Here is a 19504-nt window from a genome sequence, read left to right as displayed (position 1 = left end):
CATTCGTACTGGAGTTCTAACATCTTCTGGACATCCAACCCCTTCTTGTGGCACATCGAATCAATCGCCGGCTCTGGATCAGTCGATTTAAGGCCGAGTATCAGTTCGCGAGCATATCCAGCTGCCCATAGTGGCACAGACAAAACATATTATGGACGAATCCACAAGCGCACCAACAGGAGGTGTGCCTGGGCCCACCGACCTTCCAAACAGACAGGATCAAGCATGGATCATATAATCGCGGAGCTTAAAGAGTGAATTAAGCAACTGGAGGCTGAGGTTGCTGGCCTTAGAAAGGCGTCCTCCTCAAACTCGAAGACGGAGTCGATGACAAGGCAACCACCGGTATTCCAGATTTTGAATCGCATTGATGGTGTCGAGACTTCTTTTCTGGGATGGCCAAGCTGGGTTACAATCCGCGAAGATGCTGTCCAGTCATTCAAACTCGCGTGCAATCAAACAGTGGGAAGTCTAGACGCGTTGCTGCATCGCAGGGGCAATGTAGCCTTTCTGGTTGATAGGTGGTTTGACGTGATGAACATGCCGAACCTAAAGGCAGTCCAAGACGCTAATAAAGCTGGCTTTCATCTTCCGGCTCCCATGCCTATAGAGACATACGTCAATTTGGTCAGCGACGACATGAAGAACGCTTTTATGACGTTTCAAGAAGCCGCCAGACACCACTTCGGAGACTTTCCAAACTTGAACCTGGACTTGAAAGAGAGCCTCCGAAGTCCTTATACGTTCTGGTTTCATTGTCGACGAACTGGGATTATTGACGGACTGCCTTCCAACGAGAAGGAACTAATGAAGCTCTTGACAGATTGGATAGATGAAAACTACGAAGAGGAGTATTCGGAGACCGAGAGCCTATTTCAGAAAGGCCTCGTGACGAGTTCTACAATGCCGTACTTGATTGCGCCAGGTGAAGTTTTCATTTTTCAGGAGAAAAGCCACGACAGGGCGTACAAAGCAAAGTCGTGGCCACATCATTCTGATGATGACCATCAATGGCACATCGATGCATGGACATATCGTTATGACGGAAAATTTTGGAATTATTCAGAGGAACTCAATCACTGCGATCCTTACAGTAGGGACGATGCGGAAAGATCTGTTTATTCACTTTCCGGAATGCCTCTGAGGTTTGAGACCGAAGAGAGAAGACTAGAGCTCAAGGAGAGAGGCCACACTTACTGGAAATACCGCTGTCAACGATTGATTTCTTACCAAAGCCAGGATACAGACGAGCAGCTCAGCACGGTGAGTCAATCAGTACCTGGGATCACTATAAAGACGTTGCTAAAATTAGTCAAGCTTGACGCAAGGTACATGGTAGATTTCACCGCCTATAGAGGGCTCCACTCGAATAGGCCGGGAGTCAATGACGAATATTTGAAGATTAAGCCAGGCGACTTTGAGGTTTTCGATCTCACACGCGACGATGGTGGTCCAAAAGGCGACGAGTTGATGTTGTTTCCTCCAAGGATCAAGGGTTTTGACATGCACGGCAAACTTTGGAGTAAGTGGCCACACTGCAAATACATTTTCACGAACCAGAACTGAACCGAAAGCCAGGAGATTTGGATGTAGACTGTATTCAAGAAGTACAATGGAGACAGGAGGCGTTTGATCACCTTGTGATAGATGAAGACACCAAAGACCTCATCCAAGCACTCATCACCAATAGGATTGCATCGAGTAAGAATACTGGTAAGTCTGGTTGTTGGCATCGTGATTTTGACAGCAAGTTTAGTTTTATTGACGTCTCTAGACTGGATTGGATCCAAAGGCAACGGTTTCATCATGCTTCTCCACGGCGGACCCGGCACAGGCAAGACATTCACTGCAGAGAGTGTCGCCGAGCTTGCTCAAAAGCCTTTATACGCAGTCACTTGTGGTGATATGGGGACGAAGCCAGAGGCGGTAGAGAAGCATCTCCAATCAAATCTGAGCCTCGGGAAAAGGTGGGACTGTGTCGTTCTGCTGGATGAGGCCGACGTCTTCCTGGAGCAGAGGACACTGAACGACCTGAAGAGGAACGCTTTGGTCTGCGTTTTCCTCCGCGTAATCGAGTATTACGAAGGCATCATGGTTCTTACGTCAAACCGAGTCGGGGTGTTCGACGAAGCATTCAAGTCTCGCATCCAGTTAGCTTTGCGCTATGATAACCTTGGTAAGGCTGAGCGTACTAAGGTCTGGAGGAACTTCTTCAGCAGACTCAGACTGATCGGGGAGGAGAACATCGACTACGACACTGTCGAATCATATATCGAAGAATTGGCTGAGTATGAGATGAATGGACGACAAATTCGCATCGCGATCACCACGGCTCGGCAGCTGGCGCAGTTCAAAAAGAAGCCGATGACATGGGGACACCTACGACACGTTATCAAGGTTGCTGAGAAGTTCGATAATTACCTCAAGGGAGTCCACGAGGAGATGTCTGATGATATGATTGCAAGAGGAGAAGGAGTCCGATGACCATGTTGCGGTGCGTCGGTATTATTGAACTTGTATAAAACGATGACAGGGGCGAGATGGGAAACTATTCAGGCAGAGACAGGGCAGGAGATTTAGAGGCATTCAAACATCGATGGCCGTCAAGCTCAAACTTAGTGATAAAGAAACAGGCTATCTGATGGTGTGTGTCTACTAGTGGCATAACCAAACATGGCAAAATGGACCCCATCACACTCATTCTGTAACCTACAGCTGAGCCTTAACGACAGGAAAGAGATGTTTTAGAGGAGTGCGCATGATGTTTAATTGTGCTCAATTAGTGTGTTAGTAATCGGAGAGGGAATGTTGTGATATACTTGTCCACTAATAAACGCACTATACCGCTCAAATTATCTTTAAGGATCTGACAACTTTCATCAGTCTCCATAACAGCGATGCTTTTCACGCGTGACAACTATTGCAACCTTTCTAAAAAAAAATGGAGATTCGCACCACCCAAATCAGAGGGTACACCCATACATAATCACATGATTTGCAACCACTAGTGCCCTATGCAGCCTCCACTATCATTAAACTTAACGTAACCACCTTATATTAACGCTAAGTTAAATTAATTAATTATTTATTAATATTAATTAATTTACCATTAAAAATAATGTTTAATCCCTTAAATTTCATGTTTTTTATATTATAACAATAATATAAGCCCTAAATTACTTTAATTTCTAGGTATAAATTATTTACAGCTTGGTTGGATAAGCCCCTCCTGCCCCACAGCTGCAGCCCAAAGGGCCCCTCCAAAGCCCTCTTTCTTTCTTTCCTCTCTTTTCTTCCTTAAGCCAGCCTACTCTTAAAATCCACACAATTTGGTATATATTTTAAGCTTTTGTGCCATAAAGCCTAAGTAACGTCTTATATATGATTATTAAGGGCCTTATTAGCGATAATAATAGCGAGAAGGGTTTATATAAACTAAATAAGCACCTAAAAACCATGTAATTAAGTAATTTACGCCTTAGAGAGTGTAAAAAAGCTACATTAATGATGAGAAATGCTAATGAGTTTGTTAATTATAGCGTTGCTAAGGGCGACTTAATGTTTCACTATATTAATTTAGGTGTGGGGCGTTAACCGTGCACCAGCTATAGCATTTATGAGTGTACCCTCTGATTTAGGGGGTGCGAATCTCCGTTTTCCAAAAAAAAAAAAAAAAAAAAAAATTTGTATTTCTGCATCAATTCTCAAGCCTTGCGATGGCGTCGCAGTAATCTAATCAATGACGCCCGCTGACAACAACGCCACATAGTCGAGCGGCGCAGGTTCCGTGCCATCCGGCTGGCCAACGATCCTGAGCACGTCGCCCTTCTCGACCTGAACGTCCCGGAACGTGACACGCGCCGCCGAGTGGCCGTCGGGCGCAAACGCCGGCCACTGCTGGTGGCCCAGCTTCCACTCCAGGTCGCCCGCCCACCGGCCCAGCGACTCGTCGTTCAGGAAGATCTCGTACGTCGACCGGCCGCCGACGCCGTCGTAGTAGTTGACCGCGATGTCATACGCGCCGGAGGGGTAGTCGACCGTGGCGGACGCCGTGCCGGCCGTGGTGTTGCTCGTCGTCATGACGGCCGTGTAGCCCGACGCGGCCTCGAACGGGACGATGGAGATGGGCTTGTACCCGTCGAGCTGCATGTCCTCCGCCTCGATGCGCCACGGGTGGCTGCCGACGCGCCCCGCCTCGTCGGCGATGCCGGACTTGTTGAGGTAGAACTCGCTGATGGCGTCGCGCCAGACGATGGAGTGGCCGGCCTGGTACTCGAGCTTGAAGGCGACGTCGCTGAAGCGCTCGTCGTCGATCAGGCCCTCCAGCGCCGCCCACTGCTTCGGGAACGTCTGGGCCGTCTCGGCGCCCGCGTAGTGCGCGTCGTAGAAGTGCTGGATGACGGTCTTTCCCGATTTCAACTTCTGGGTGTATGGGACGTGGTGGAACCACAGCAGTAAGTCATCGGGGGTAGTCTCAATCTCTTCGTACATCGCTGCGATTTCCGGCGGGTACTGGCCGGAGAAGCCGGTGCCGTTCTTGACTGTTCGGTCCATGCCGATCGAGTCCGCGTCCGCGCGTGTCCACTGGCCCCAGCCGTTGTCATCCTGCGAGGCTGGGTTTGGACCGTAGTGCGGGCCAGTGATGTCCGTCAGCGTCTGGATCCCTAGATTGCCTGTGTAGTTCTCATAGGCTGGCCATGACTCTAGGGACATCTTGGTGATGGTGTCAATGACGGTGTCATCAAGTCCAAAAGTGAGCCGCGTCCAGTCCTCCAGCACAGCCACCTCGTCATCTCGAGGATTCCATGCCAAGCGACCATAGGCATACAGATTTGACATTGCCAAATGACTTCCCAGCCATGTCGTATTCGTCCCGACATTGACGACAGCCGCATAACCGCTCAGAGACTTGTCGAAGCGCTGCCCAGAAAGAATGTCGCGAATGACCGATGGCTCGCCATCAACTCTGAGGTCGTAATCGAGGATAGTCTTCCAGAGCGGAGGGAGGTACACAAGGTGGTCCTGCTCGCCCAGATATTCTTGGGTGACTTGAAGCTCAATGGCCATGGCGGTGTTAGGCAGATTTGCGAGCAATGGCGACGGCGGCTCGCGGACCTGGAAGTCGATTGGGCCGTACTTGATCTGAATGACAACGTTATCATCGAACTGGCCGTCCAGGTCCTTGAAGAAGTCCAATGCAGCATTGGCCCGATCGTTCTTCCAGTTCGACTCGTTGATATGATGGTCGTACACGAAGGCCCTGAACATTACGACGCCATCGCCGTGAGGCTTCAAAGCCTTGGCGAAGAGGTTTGCACCGTCCGCAAGTGTGCGGTTGTACGTCAGCGGGCCAGGTTGGTCCTCCGAATTGGCCTTTACGAGGAACCCGGCCAAGTCCGGCACCTGCTCGTGTAGTTGACCTACTTTTTCATCCCACCATTGTATCACCGTAGGATTCAGCGGGTCTGAAGTATTTAAGCCGCCAAGTGTCTTTGGGGAGTCGAAGTTGAGCGAGATGCCAATTCGGACGCCGTATGGTCTCATTGCGTCCGCGATACGGCTGAGGCCCGCGAGATTTGCTGCGTTCAAAAGGGTCGCATTGGCGTTGACGTTGTTGACAATGATCCCGTTCACGCGGATCGATGCAAGCAGTCGAGCATACTGAGACACGCGGCTAAGATCATCGGCAATGGCCCAGGAGGGCGTGAAGAATATGGATGGGCCTCCATAGCCTCGTTCGATATGGCCATTCAAGTCGTCCCATTCGTTGACCCAGCGGATGGGCGCGCTCGGATTACTGGCATATGCCACTTCCGAGAAATTTCCCTGCGCGAGCATCGACAGGTACTCAAATGCACCGTACAGGGCGCCTCGTTCGTTTTGTCCGACTATCTGGACGCTGCCGTCTTTGGTGTCGAGCCAGAACCCATCGTTTTCGAGCTCAGGGATGTTATTGCCGGTCGAGGCGAATGACTCAACGGTTCCGACGGTGATCGTCGACTTGTTCCCAACTGCTCCCGAGGATATATTGACGCTCTGACCTAGAATTCCAAGTATGCCCTTTTGCAATTCCTGTCCAGCCACGTACACGGGACTGGTCTTGGTGTTGTTCAGGGCGACGATAGAATTTGGTGCGGCATTGTCACCGCGGACTTCGGTTGGCAGCGCAGCATACCGCAACCAGCCGTCGATCCCGTTCTCAGCGGCAGCGAAGCCAAAAGAGACAAGCCAAAGTAGCGTGCGCATCTTGTCGTGCTGGTTCGACCTGCCAACGAGTCTCCAAGTTCATGATGCGAGCTGGCAGGCGAAATTATATACAGCTCTTCTCCTCATTGCGGGGTGTATTTGGAGAAAGAATTATTGGGACCTCCAGCAGCGAAGTGCTTGGCATGGCTTCACTTTAGGCTAAAGACTGTTAGCATGGTAGATCTTGCCACGACTTATGGAAAGGGCCTCCTCGGTCCTAATTTCCCCAGAGGCCTGCCCAGTACCCATGATGAATGTAACTTCCCCGCATAGTCTTCTGTGGGAACGCGGGAACAAGGTGCGTCGTTTCGGCGTGTGAGTTGCCGGAATTGGCTTGGGCTCGAGACCTCGCCTGCGGTCGTCGTCCGTGGTGATGTTGTCATCTCGGGCAAACTGTCGAGCGTGATTTATATAGACCCGTCAGCTGCACGTTCGGATCTCCCTCCGCCTATTTGTAGGAGTATCCGAGCGATAAGCCAAACATTGTCTTTTCGAGACGATGGATCTTCGCCGATCCTACCACTGGCAGGTGGAGAGCCTCATGTTACACACCTCAGACTAAGCAAGCTTAACAAGCATCTCCTCGGGCTGCGCCGCCAAGAAAGCGTGGGTATTAACCTTACCCACCCCCAACCTCCAGGAAATTCCATCCATCGTCATCAGAAGCAACACATCATAGACGTCACAAATGCCAACCCCCCCGAGCCGACCCGTGTCCCAGTGCGGATCGCCGTTCTCTCTCTGGGGGCGCGTAGACGGCTCCACGTCCTCGTCAGGCGCTCTGACAAAGCTGCGGTTGGAGGTCCACTCCTCGCGAAGCAGTTCGGATTGCATCTCGCGCGGCTCATTACACCAGTACCAGTCCTTTCCCTTTATTGACGGAAGCAGGCGGGGCAGGCTCCCGCGCGAGATGGCAGCCAGGCGAAATTCACAGAAGTCAGCTTCACAAAAGTCGACGTAGTCTTTGTTGTTTAGCGTGATGAACCCGGCGCGGTATCCCTGGTGGTAGACGATCCGTTGCCACGCGGGGCGGGAGTCAGATGAGCGGGATTCGTCGTTGAACCCGATCTGTAGGAATCGGTCTTCGACCTTCATCTTGAAACTGTGTTCCTCCATGTCGTATGGGACAACCGGAACCACATGGGCTTTGAAAAAGATAATGCCGTTCGGCCCTGCCTCTGGGCGGTCGCGGATGGTCTCACCCGGGAGGTCGACAGGGTAGGTGAATTTGACCCCAGGATAGGCATCATGAGAGTAAATGTGCCGGTTGTACACTTCGTTGTGCTCGACAACCCAGCCATCTTTGCCCTCGTTGCCCAGGTGTCGCAGGGCGTGGAAATTGAGCTCATGTAGGTGCTGACAGCTGGTCACTCTCTCTGTGTAAGCTCGTACCTCCTCCTCCGTCCTCTCCTCTTCGGCTTTGAAGTTTTCAATGAGCGTCTGCGGGCTCACCAGGACATACCAACGTGCTACGGGCATGGGGTCATACACCACACAGTTTTTCCAACCTCTCCCCTGATAGGATACCTGACCTCGCCAAGCAGCCCATGACCAACTTGGCAAACGGGGCCTGGATCTTCGTTTCAGGGGCTCTCTAGCCTGCCAAAGCAATGCTTGTTCAAAAGCAAACGACGGAATTCCGAACCAGAACTTGGTATTGATGCCACGGCGGACAATATGTTCCACACCAGCAAAGGCGTCCAGGACGTCGACCTCCCAGGTAAGATTGCGCTTCGCATAGTCCTCGACTGCACGGCGGTACGAGTCCCAAGGCGTATCGTCAGTATCACCTAGCGAGCTCAAAAAGTCGCGTGGTGCATCTACCGCATGTTTGAACATAGGTGTTGCCTTGTCCTTCTCCTCCTGGCTCATGCTCTTCTCCGTGTCCGATTCCTCGGAACTCAGGATTACTGCCTCCTTGTGCCGGATGAAGATGCCTTTGCGAGTAAATTGGCTCAGTGATGGATCTGTCCATACCAAGTGCATCACATCTGCGCTTGCATGGTCGTCGATAAAAGGGTGCCGAAACGCCATCTCGGGAACCGGGACGGCCTCTTCAAGCATCACGTCACTGTGGGCGCATTTGAATATCAGTTGCGAATGGGTAAAGTAGATACGCCTCTCTGAGAGCGCCTGCTCCTGGAACGCCCACGCCCGTGAGTTCCACACCGAGTCATCGATGTCGTGGATCGGTTGACGCGGGTCGTGGAGCGCCACGGCCACAGTGATGCCTTGGATCCTTATTGTATCCTGTGCGACATGGCGATGCACATTGCCCATTCCGGGAAGGCCATCTTGCGGATTGGTATTTGCCGAGGCGATGATGGTTAACGTAGCGTTGCCGTATATTGGACCCATCTTCGGGATGAGTCTTGCCTTATCCTCGGAGTCGTCTTGGAGGATGCACAAAGCATCAACCCACAGGTACCGCAAGCCCACTTCCTGGGTGACCTTGATTGCGTCCCTCATCGTCTGAGGTAGTTCAACTACCTGAAGCCTGTTTGCTGCCTCTAGGCTGTCTTTCGTGGTGGTATTGTATTGCGTCTGACTGCCTTCCCCCCACACGTAAGACAAGCAGGCGTACCGACATGGCGTTTCCACTTCGACGATGCAGAGTTCCTTGGTATCAATGACCCGAAATGAGGCCATATCGAGCTCGAGTCCTTTCCCAGAAGACGGATGATTGCTTTCGCAGATGTGGAGCCATTGCCTCAAGCCATCCATGTCAGCTCGATCCTGCTGCACAAATCTTCCCGCTAGGGGCTGCTCCGGTTGTTCTTCAAGTCTCTGCAATACAAATCTCGCAACCGTCTTTGAACTGACTCGAATATCAATCTCCAAACTGAGAGCATACTCCGGGCCATTGTCTAGCACGTTTATGTTGAAGCGGCCACCTGCGATATCACCATCTGATATCTGTGATAAGCTTCCGCTCTCGTTGATCTTTCGACGCAGCAGTCCGCACACAGCACAGTTGTTGTCGTCTTGCATTATCCTCCACATACCGTCAATTTCCAGCTGGGCGGGCAGGTAGGGAGTGTTATTACCAGGAATCCCACGTTTGGTGAACAGCACCTTGAAGTCCAGGTGCCGGCACATATCACAGAGATATCCAGGATCATCCTCGGGGATGACTTCCGGGTCATTAATAAACCACTCTTCGTCCAGCATTCTATCGGGATAAAGAGGCTCCCAACTTTTTTGAAGAAATGAAGTTTGTAGCGTGCATGGGTCTTGTCCTGTTCTCTAGTAGCGGCCTCAGCGATAATGCGTTGGTCGTCGTCGACTTCTTCGTGGAGGCTGATGCTAAGGCGCTCAAGGTCCTTGTCGCAGTGGATGTCAAGGTTGTATTTCTTTTCTGTCTGGCTCTTGCGGGCATCCAGCTTTGTTATGGTTGTGGTGTCCGGCTCCTCGTAGACATTGATCAACTCCTCATTGGATCCACCTGCAGTATCATCTGGCTGGTTTAAAGTGATGACGTTGGAGGCTTCCGATGACACAACATCCGATGTATTGCATGTGGCCACTGGCCCGTCATTGTTGTTTTGTTCCATGATATTTCAATTTAGGACAAAGCGAGTTGGTGCGATTTGCAGGCAGGTCGTATAACTCTGTAGGAAGGGGGTAGATGAAGAATCCCCAGCCGGCGTCTAGAAAAGGGGCTGTTTCGCGTCCTATGACAGCACAGGGTAGAGTAGTGTTGTCGGGTGCAGGGAATGCATTGCAGGCATTTCGGCTATTCTTTTCTCCGAAGGCTATCATAATAGCTTCGGCTTCCTTTCGTTGCTTTAGATTCATTCTGATCAGAACAATCAACTCCCCTCTATTATTTTTAAAGCTATAATTTGCAAATTCTGTGACTATTTGCTTTGCCCCTAAGCACTATGGCCCTCTTTTATTCCTCTTCGCGTTAGAGTGCCCTCAAGCGTATTGCTGAGGCTTCTAGCAGAACTCTGCTCCACTGTATTTGTGGTGCTTGTTTTCAGTAGCATTACCCCCATGTTGGATTAGGCAGCAATCACATGCGAGATAATGCACTGCGCATTAGGAGGCCTCACCTACCTGTAGGTGGTACAGCTTTGCTTCACCCATTGCTGGCACAGTAGGCGCCAAAAGAGCGCTAACGTCCCTGACCCACATTCGGCCCCCCAACGGCAACACCATGCCACTATTCCCAACTCAATTCCCGCCCACCACGATACACGAACCCTCTTCCTTTGGTGTTTAGGATGCTTTTGAGACCTCGTAGTCGTCAGGGGACGCCTCGCCGGCTTCGATTTGTGCCTTCCGAACAGCTTCAATATTGGCAAAAGCTGCATTTGGGTCGACCTGGACCTTCTTCCTCTAACTTCCTGCTGGCCTAAATCTGGCTTTTCAACTTCTGGTTTTGTCGTAAGGATATTTTTAATTCAACTTCATCTTGGCTGTATAATTTAAGAATTTTTACAAGCATTTCTCGTCATATAAGGCTTGAATGTTTCTCATGCTTATAACAAGCCACTAAACTATACCACCAGCCATTGCCATAAAGGCGTGATACATATCTTTTTCTAAATACTGCTTAATAATAATTTAATTGAGTTATACGAAAAGTAATGTATTCAAGAAAAAGCCTGTCATGGAAAAATTAAGTTTTCCTTATAGGGTAGGTATAGACGCGAACCTCGCGTCGCAATTCAGGGGCTGGGGCGAATCAGGGTTAGGGACATTATAATGAGAAGACCGCCGGGTTATCTACATGGTTGATATTTCCGCGCATAGTCTGTAGTCGATGGACAGGTCTTACAACGCCCTGGATTTACTTCTCAGGAATTAAAAGCAGTAAGCATGGTTGAGAGGGTTAATAGAATTACTGCTAGCGAATTCCACCTCCCGGCCAAAAGACCATAATAACCAATCTGCCCATTGGGTATTCCAGCAGAATATTAAGAGCCGCACCGTCACAATGGTAAGATGTCTCGAGTTAAATTATAGCCAAGAGCACTCCGGTGCTGGGAATCTTGAGCGATTCGGTCCCACGCCTTCGACAGAAGACCCTAATCATTCTAGTGCAGTCTCGATGCATTTCCCTCGTCTCCTTACAACTCCAGTCCCAGCTCAAAGGGCGTAGCAATCGGTGCCCGCGAGCCCGGCGCTTCGGCACACACCAGCCCACTTTCCCAACAGCCGACAGTAGCTAGGAACTGTATGAGGCGTTCTGGGTGCATTCGGAAGCGCAGGCGATCTCTGTCGTAAAAGTTGACTCGCAATATTTAATGGGAACATTTGGCGGAAAGGAACAGTGAGTGCGTGAGTTGCAAGCAACATCGGCGTACAAAACTTCTTGGGTGACACGCAAGTACGAGCCACGTCGCTACAAATAGCAAGTTTAGGTCTCCTTATCCCGCTCCCGAAATAGAAGCGAGGAAGGCTAGACTCAAGTTGTACCTGTAGGTTGATGCATGGCTTTATTGAAAGTGGTGTGACCGCTTTATTACTTTAGTGAAGCTGACGCCCCACCACGGTCGACATCCATACCACGCCTAGTCGCGTCTGACAGGGCCGTCCTTCCAATTTGAGCACAATGTATGTATTGATCCTAGCTCGTTTCGTTTTTTTGCAATGCTGACGACCAACCAGACGCTACGCGTTCGTCACTGTGTTTTGATCAGATTGATCGCAAAAATCTCTGCTTCACTACTCAGAGTATTGCCCACATCATGGTCTCCTGGATGCAAATCGTCTTCTGGCTGACGATAGCCAACATCGGCCTTATCGTAACCCTTTGTCTTTCTTCACGATGGGTCAGAACGCGCCGCTTAACTGGAATATGGGCCAAAGTCGACATGGTCGGTGTCACGCGCGGGAACCAGGCTTCGTTCCGTATTCCCATTAGGAACTCCATGTTTTCAACGCAACAGCTTGCAAGCAAGGGTTATCAAGATTTCAGCAAGGCACTAGACCGACCATTCGCGCTGCCCATGCCGTGTGTGCCAAGCGGCGCTGTGCTGGTTCTGCCACCCTCGCTACTGCCTCTGCTCACGCGCCCGGACAAGACAAGCGAGGGCGAGTGGACCAACTCGCCCGGCATGGTCGAGAGCACCGCTTGTGACCAGTGTCTGGCTGACCCCAGTTGATCCTCAACCAGGTCCGTGGGTGTTTCCCCCGAAATCCGACAAAATACCTACGCTAAACTTTTATCCAGGAAATCGTCCTTGGAATATTCTCTGCTTCCAAAGGACGTATACGGCGCACTATCTCATCTCCGTCAGTTCCTCATTGAACACGTCTCCCTCAAAAATAAAGGCGACTACGAAAAGGCAGTCACGATCCTCGAAGTCACGGTTGTGCAGATAGCTCACGCCGGGGTCGATGTAGAGGTTGGGGCAATACTGCTATTGGCCTTTTTCCTTCCCGAGAGCGTTGTCAGTGACATAAAGGACCACAAGCTTCAGGCTCTACTGATATTGGCATATTACGCTGTATTCGTACATGCCCTGGATAAAGTTGACTGGTTTCTCAGGGGATGGGGTCGAGAGCTGTTAAAGGACATCAACGATCAGATTGAGGTGCAGAAACCGTGCAGAGACCTCTTAGATTAGCCGCGCAGGCACATTTTAGGGTGACCATAACCTCAAGACACGTTCAAGAAACACCACCTTCGTCTCAAATTATTGTGCAGTCTGGACGGGATGAAGGATGTCTCTGCACGCGTATCAACAGATGTGCGGGGTTTGATCTGTACTTGTAGCGGAACAATGCGAAATACGATGAACTAGCTTAAGCGAGGAGCGAATCCGAGGATAATTCGCATACATGATTTGGGACGGCCCGAGACCTCAAGTCGCCCCGAGGTTTCGGTGAAGCATTTCATTCTCTTTACTCTTCCTTTTTATGGGGTATTTTTGTCCCGGTTTTATTCTATCGATATTCTTAAACATGCTGCTTATCGGGTCTAGAGTCTTGCGCTCATCCCAAGGCGTCTCTGTACTTCGCAACAGAACTATTCGACCATTCCACGCCAGTCAAATTCAATCGGCGGATTGGAGCAAGCCCACGAATGAGCGTCGTCCAGTTGTTCAAGGCCTAACAGAGGCCAGGGCGACACGGGAATCGAGCATCGTCCGCAAAGAGGTGGCTCTACCGAGCCAGGAAGGGCACACCGGTTTGGTGTCTTATGTGCTGTATGTGTGCCAATCCTCAAAGGATGAGCTAGAATGGTCGAAGGCTCACAAAATTACGGCACACAGAACGACTCTAGATCAGATTGCAAACTGGTCGCGCGAGAGCTCCCTATGGCCCATGACCTTTGGCCTCGCCTGCTGCTCCATCCAAATGATGCACCTATCCGCCCCGCGTTACGACCAGGACAGGCTGGGGACTTTCTTCCGGGCCTTGCCCCACCAATCCGACGTCTTGATCGTCGCCGGCACGGTGACCAACAAGATGGCGCCCGCGCTGCGGCAGATCTACGACCAGATGCCCGAGCCGCGCTGGGTCATCAGCATGGGCAGCTGCGCGAACGGCGGCGGGTACTACCACTACAGCTACAGCGTCGTTCGTGGCTGCGACCGCATCATGCCCGCCGATGTGTACGTGCCTGGTTGCCCACCGACGGCGGAGGCGTTGATGTATGCGATGCTGCAGCTGAAGCGCAAGATTCGAAAGACGAGGACCACTCGGATTTGGTACCGGAAGTAACTTGGAGGGGGAACTTTTCAAGAGTCCGCAGGTCTAGCATATTCTGAATGAAAACCTGAAACCATTCTCCGAGACCATCATAACAGTATTCCTGACGGTGTCAATCAAAATTAGCCATTTACATAGTTTGTATTGGGACGTATTGGAACGCAACGCCTTGTAAGAAGCACAATAGTTCATTCATTTTTTCCCAGTAGTTACCCACATCAATCATTCCACTTCCCCAGCTTTGCGGTCTTAAGTGCGATTCTTCAACATGACAGTAACTTGAACTTTGTACATTTGTTTTCATGCTCTGTGACACACACCTCGGCAAGTATGAAGAAATAATGGGCCAGGAGGGCAGCACTTTACACTGTGCAGCACTCATGGATGTCCAGTGGAGTCCGTTTGAGTCCATGGGATGTCTTACGATCCTTCTTTTGCGTGGGTGGTCTTGGCGACCATCAAGGTTCTCGGTCATAATGCACGCAATTCAATTTCTTCAAGATTCAATCCCTTTCAATACCTCCTTGCTTTCACATCATCATATTGTCGACGGTGAAGAACCTAACTACTTCAGTTCTGTAGCCGCAGCTTCTCAAGAGCTTTAGACTATCTCACTCACCAACCCAGGTCCACTACCGTCTCCCCAAGCGATCATGAAAACGTGTCACTTGGTTTCAGGGCTCCTCACGGGTTTAGCTTGTGGAGTTGTCTGTTCAGATGGCGAGACCCAGTTCGGAAGCGGTGTGATTGATAAGGTAGAAGATGTGGTCGGAGGCAATGTCGTACAGGCAGGCGACTTGGCCTCGGTGAGTCTTCCGTCACAATCTCTCGGTGTGCCTCAGAGTGGGGGCCGCGAGACCACGAAACCGACAAGAAAGATTGACGTCATGATAGATACCTATCGACTCGCTAGTCGAGGTTCACGAGGTCCTGGTCACCCTCGAAGACATCCCGGACAAGCCAAGCCCTCGTCATGAACATGAGAAGAAAAACCTCCTGAAGCGATTGAGCAAATCGCACGGAAAGTGGGATACGAATCACCCCCGTCACCGTCTCATGGAGGCCCTCTTTGGATTCAGTCGATATAAGGCCAGGCAGATGGCGGAACTAGATCGATGGAAAGACTTGTACACCCACGTGTCCAAGGCCCAGAAAAAGGTATGTCTCTCCTCACTCTCGCCAATTCACCAAGACTGTTACTGACTGGTCGGCTGGAGTAGGTATTAGAGAAGGCGATCAGCTACTCGAAAAAGTTCGAGACAGCTGAAATTTTACACGACTCGAACCAGAACTTGTGTAACGAGATTGTCAAGACCGCGCTCGATTACTATGGCATCTCACACGAGGAGCTCGCCGCACACAGCAACGCCAAGGACGCGGCAAATCAGCCTGCAGAAAGAGTCAGCGTCTCTCAAGCACTGAAGCACTTTGTGAGAGACTGGTCCGGCTCGGGCCAAGCAGAGCGCGGAGACGCGTTCCCTTGCATTCTAGGCACTATGGAGTCACTTTTCCCCGAGGGATCTAGAAACGACGTGAAGGTGCTGCTTCCAGGTTCAGGGCTCAGCCGTTTGGGACACGAGGTCGCCTCCCTGGGAGGCTTCGAAGTCACCGTCAATGAGTGGTCAATGTACATGAACCTCGCTTATCGATTCCTTGAGGCGCACCCGAGACCGGGTCTCCAATCAGTCCACCCATTCATAGACAGCTGGTCTCACCACGCGACCAACGCCGACATGTTCCGCGGTGTCTCGTTTCCTGACGCGCGGGTGAATGCCAGCTCTGTGCTCCTCGTCGAGGGCGACTTTGTCTCGGAGTTTAAAGGACGCAGGGGAGAATACGACGCCGTCGTCACCCACTTCTTCATCGACACGGCAAGGAACGTCGTGAGCTACTTCGACACCATTCACGCAGCACTCAAACCGGGAGGGTACTGGGTTAACTTCGGACCGCTGCTGTGGGGTACTGCCCCGTTCGTGCAACTTTCGTTAGATGAAATTGTTACAGTTGCCGAGAGCATCGGTTTCGAGTTTGTGGATACATCAGACACCTGCGGGAAGGCCACTTTCGAGGGCAAGAGCATCAGGGGCAAACAGGCGGTTTATGGTTTCAATGAGAGGGCTTTGACCCGCAACGCGTACTCGGCACAGTTTTGGGTGGCTAGAAAAGTCAACTGAGAAGGTCGTAAAGTTTTCTGGACCCAATTGCCAGCTAGTGACGTTAGAAATCATCAGCGAATACCCGGTATTACACCTTTTTGCTTTTGATACTCGATGTTATCAGTGTTTGTTTAATTATTGAACTGTGCTAAAAGTTCTCAACGAGATTCTAGGCTTATATTTAAGTGCAGTATATGAATGGTGTCTGACCCTGACGGAGGAGACACAATGTTGGGGGGGGGGGGCGTGGCAAAGGCACAGAACTGCCGCCCCCCCCCCCCGGCCTCCCCGGCCAACGCATCAGCACCTGGAGAGAATACCTCTGGGGCCCAGAAGACAAAGTAGTTATCTACAATCACAGCTTAAATCCCCCAGGCACATTATACCGAAACACACCCTGTGGATCGTACTTGCCCGCCGTCTTCCGCAAGAAATCGACATTCGCCTCACCATAATTTTGGAACGGCGATTGGCTCTGACCCGCATAATTTGCATAGACAAACCACTTCGCCTGCCCCTGCTTTTCTGCCTCCTCGTTCAATGCCGCAAATGCACTATTTGCGACCGCCTGTACAGCATCACTGTCTGCTGCACCGGGCCAAAACGCGCTCAGCAGGAGAACAATGCTGTTTCCGTCTGCTGAGCTGGTGCCGAGTGCGTTCCGGCCGGCACCATGCTCGACGAAGACCGTGGGGAGGGGCTCGAATGCGAAGCTCCATATCGTCGACGATGGAACTGTACTGGACGAAGAGAGCGTCTGGTTGAGGATGTCAAATATGGAACTCAGCAAGCCTGGAGCTGCGCCAAACGTGGTCGTCAAGAACAGGCCGTTCAGTGGCGGCAGGCCCGTCTCGTTTGCGAACGTGCCCAGACGTTGGATCGCCGTGCTGTCGGAGATATTCGGCACGGAGAAGAGCTCGTCATAGACGGATGGGCGCAGGACGGGCTGCGTGTAAATTGGCGTCGAGGAAAGAGACCATTTGCCCGCCGCGTACACCAAGCCTACCACGATGGAGGCGTGGACATCGTAGTCCGGTGCTGCGGCGATGTTGGTGAAGGCATCGAAGACGGCATCACGTTGTGATATGTCGTTACCCACGGTGCCACCGAGGATGCCGTCGTATTCGATCGTGGAAAAGTCGTAACGCGTCACGATGCCAAAATTATTCAGCCCGCCTTTGAGCGCGCGGAAGAGGTCGGTATTGTTGGTGGCATTGGCGTTGACAAGTTGTCCATTTCCCAGCACCACCTCGACATTGACGAGCGTGTCGCAGGTGAAGCCGACTTGTGGGGAGAAGTAGGAGATGCCACCGCCGACTGTCAGGCCGCCTACACCCACTGCGCCGTTGCGACCGCCAGCCACCGTCTGATCGAGGTCAGAATATACACGATGAAAAACTGAAATGCTTCCCTACAATCATACCTTGTTGCTCTGGTCAAGGAAGGCATACACATCCAGCCAGCTTGCCCCTGCGCCAACTCGTGCAACGCTGCCATCGCCCCGCAGCTCAACGCTCTTCATGCTGGTCAAGTCGATCGTGACACCATTGTCAATGTTGGCGAAGCCTGCACTGGGAGCATGACCGCGTCCTTTGATTGCGAAGGAGCAGTTTCGGCTGACCAAAGAGGACACAGCATCACCCACTTGCACTGCCGTGGATGGTTGGACGATGCAGGACGGACGAAGGGAGGATTCTTGAAGCGTCCAGTAAGATTGCTGCGTCGTACTGTACTGTGTTGAGTTTGGGTAGAAGACATTGGCAAGTGCTGAAATTGCCGAAAGTGCTTGACACTGTGATTGCGCATCAGAACGGGTCCACCTGATCTCCTGGACAGGCCATACATACGCAGTCGCTGGATGATGGTACCATCGTGATCCGTCTCGAGGCGCACAAGTGATGACCATGGCCCCGCAAAATAGGTGCTGAAAATGTCAGAGGCGGAAAGGCGGGGACGGTTTCCCATTTCACCTGGATCCATTAGACTATTGTGTTTATGCTTACAAGCTTACCACAAGGATCTTCGTTTGCCACGACGCTAGCGGGATACGCGGCCTGTTAACCTCTTTGGTGCCCATCGTATTTACGCTGCGAACACAGCACCCCTGCATCGAAGAGATGAGGCAGGGCATGTGGGTGATACCGAGTCCGCAGCATCATGAAGTGCATCTGTAGAGTCGTATACGCATGCCGAGCCTGCGAATCTCCATATTCATCTTGAATATAGCAGCTAACATAAAGCACTATCCATAAGGAAAGAGATTAATAAGTACTCAAGAAGCCGAGGAATAGCTTTAAAGCCATTTAATCTAGTATACATAGATTACAAACGAGACCGATTAAACGAAGTGTACCGCGAATTTCCACGTCTAGAACAGAACTCCTGATTTAAACTATACTAATGGTAAAGACTGATTTTGATCTCTAACGTGTCCTGAATCCGTGCGGCCCAAACTAGGATGCCTCCACAGTGACAGTGTGATTGAGCTCCAAGGCATCCATCTGCTCGGAGGTCATGAACAAAGCCTCGCCAGTCTTCGGCTTCATTTCGCCGCTAATCTTATCCACGAGACCCAAGTTACCGCGCACCAGCTCAAGCGAGAGACCATCAATGACATCGTTGGCGATGTTATTAAGGTTCCTCTCATTATTGGTCAACCGAATGTTGCGGTGGACGATGGCGCTGAGGGTCGCGAGCTCTTCCTCGGTAAGGCTTTCCATCTCCTCGGCACGGTCTCGCGCTCCCTGAACCTTGTCGAGGATGGCCTTTTCCGCAGCCTTTCTGTCATTCTTCATGGTCCCGAGGGCGAATTCAACGCCCTCTGCGGCTTTCTTTTGGATGTTTTGGTTCTCGACATCTGTGTCAGCAGTACCTTGAATTACTAAATGCCATGGCGTTAGAAATCTGGCAGTACTGCGTGGCTCTGTAGTCCTAGGCACTCACCAGGCTGGATGAAACTGAATGCTTTGTCGTAATTTTGGTCCTTAGATCCCGCGATAATCGCAGCTCCCTTGGCTCTCAGCTCCCTGAGGACAGTCATGACGACCAGCAAGAAACGAGTGTAACCCTCGTTGACCTTGGTGGTGTGCCACTTGGCCGCGGTGAGCTCACTGCACTGGCCCCGTATAGAAGCCTGGATGGTAGCGGCTGCTGAAAGTCCGGATGTGAGGGCAAGGTGGACGCCGGATGAGAAGTAGGGGTCGATGAAGCAGCCTGCGTCTCCGGCCAAACGGAAATGGGGACCTGCATAAGCCCCAGCACTGTAAGACCAGTCGCTGGCCTGTTTGACATCTGATAGCATCTCAGCATCCTGGACCATGTCGTATATCTGAGGAGCCATCTTAAGGTACTCCTTGTAAAAGGCAGAGCCACTAAGTCCGGTGGCCTTCTTGGCGAAAAATAGGTCTTGCCGCGCGACAATACCGCACGAGAGC

The 19504-nt window shown here is 51.4% G+C and overlaps 8 protein-coding genes across 8 annotated transcripts; 4 read left to right on the top strand and 4 right to left on the bottom strand.

The window, feature by feature from the left end:
- Positions 1-600: 600 nt before the first annotated feature.
- INS49_014220 (uncharacterized protein) lies at positions 601-2484 on the top strand (the record flags this gene model as incomplete). Its single annotated transcript, XM_043174911.1, has 4 exons — positions 601-1263; positions 1318-1522; positions 1579-1713; positions 1775-2484. The coding sequence occupies 4 exons, from the start codon at positions 601-603 to the stop codon at positions 2482-2484; spliced, it is 1713 nt and encodes a 570-aa protein (XP_043021856.1).
- A 1248-nt stretch (positions 2485-3732) lies between these two features.
- Positions 3733-6246, bottom strand: INS49_014219 (uncharacterized protein; the record flags this gene model as incomplete). The annotated part of the gene is made up of 1 exon (XM_043174910.1): positions 3733-6246. The coding sequence occupies one exon, from the start codon at positions 6244-6246 to the stop codon at positions 3733-3735; it is 2514 nt and encodes an 837-aa protein (XP_043021855.1).
- A 558-nt stretch (positions 6247-6804) lies between these two features.
- Positions 6805-9800, bottom strand: INS49_014218 (uncharacterized protein; the record flags this gene model as incomplete). The annotated part of the gene is made up of 2 exons (XM_043174909.1): positions 6805-9380; positions 9404-9800. The coding sequence occupies 2 exons, from the start codon at positions 9798-9800 to the stop codon at positions 6805-6807; spliced, it is 2973 nt and encodes a 990-aa protein (XP_043021854.1).
- A 2145-nt stretch (positions 9801-11945) lies between these two features.
- INS49_014217 (uncharacterized protein) lies at positions 11946-12827 on the top strand (the record flags this gene model as incomplete). The annotated part of the gene is made up of 2 exons (XM_043174908.1): positions 11946-12340; positions 12431-12827. 2 exons carry the CDS (start codon positions 11946-11948, stop codon positions 12825-12827), a joined length of 792 nt encoding a protein of 263 aa, XP_043021853.1.
- Positions 12828-13164: 337 nt separating this feature from the next.
- INS49_014216 (uncharacterized protein) lies at positions 13165-13926 on the top strand (the record flags this gene model as incomplete). The annotated part of the gene is made up of 2 exons (XM_043174907.1): positions 13165-13409; positions 13476-13926. 2 exons carry the CDS (start codon positions 13165-13167, stop codon positions 13924-13926), a joined length of 696 nt encoding a protein of 231 aa, XP_043021852.1.
- Positions 13927-14567: 641 nt separating this feature from the next.
- On the top strand, positions 14568-16088 carry INS49_014215 (uncharacterized protein; the record flags this gene model as incomplete). Its single annotated transcript, XM_043174906.1, has 3 exons — positions 14568-14720; positions 14809-15072; positions 15135-16088. The coding sequence occupies 3 exons, from the start codon at positions 14568-14570 to the stop codon at positions 16086-16088; spliced, it is 1371 nt and encodes a 456-aa protein (XP_043021851.1).
- Positions 16089-16425: 337 nt separating this feature from the next.
- On the bottom strand, positions 16426-18147 carry INS49_014214 (uncharacterized protein; the record flags this gene model as incomplete). Its single annotated transcript, XM_043174905.1, has 4 exons — positions 16426-17436; positions 17494-17636; positions 17918-17994; positions 18074-18147. The coding sequence occupies 4 exons, from the start codon at positions 18145-18147 to the stop codon at positions 16426-16428; spliced, it is 1305 nt and encodes a 434-aa protein (XP_043021850.1).
- A 376-nt stretch (positions 18148-18523) lies between these two features.
- On the bottom strand, positions 18524-19410 carry INS49_014213 (uncharacterized protein; the record flags this gene model as incomplete). The annotated part of the gene is made up of 2 exons (XM_043174904.1): positions 18524-18927; positions 19014-19410. The coding sequence occupies 2 exons, from the start codon at positions 19408-19410 to the stop codon at positions 18524-18526; spliced, it is 801 nt and encodes a 266-aa protein (XP_043021849.1).
- Between the last annotated feature and the right edge of the window lie 94 nt (positions 19411-19504).

Source organism: Diaporthe citri, assembly GCF_014595645.1.
Source record: "Diaporthe citri strain NFHF-8-4 chromosome Unknown scaffold_7, whole genome shotgun sequence".
NCBI classification, from domain to species: Eukaryota; Fungi; Ascomycota; class Sordariomycetes; order Diaporthales; family Diaporthaceae; genus Diaporthe; species Diaporthe citri.
Note: the sequence above shows the minus strand (reverse complement) of the source record. Positions and strands in the feature narration are given on the sequence as shown.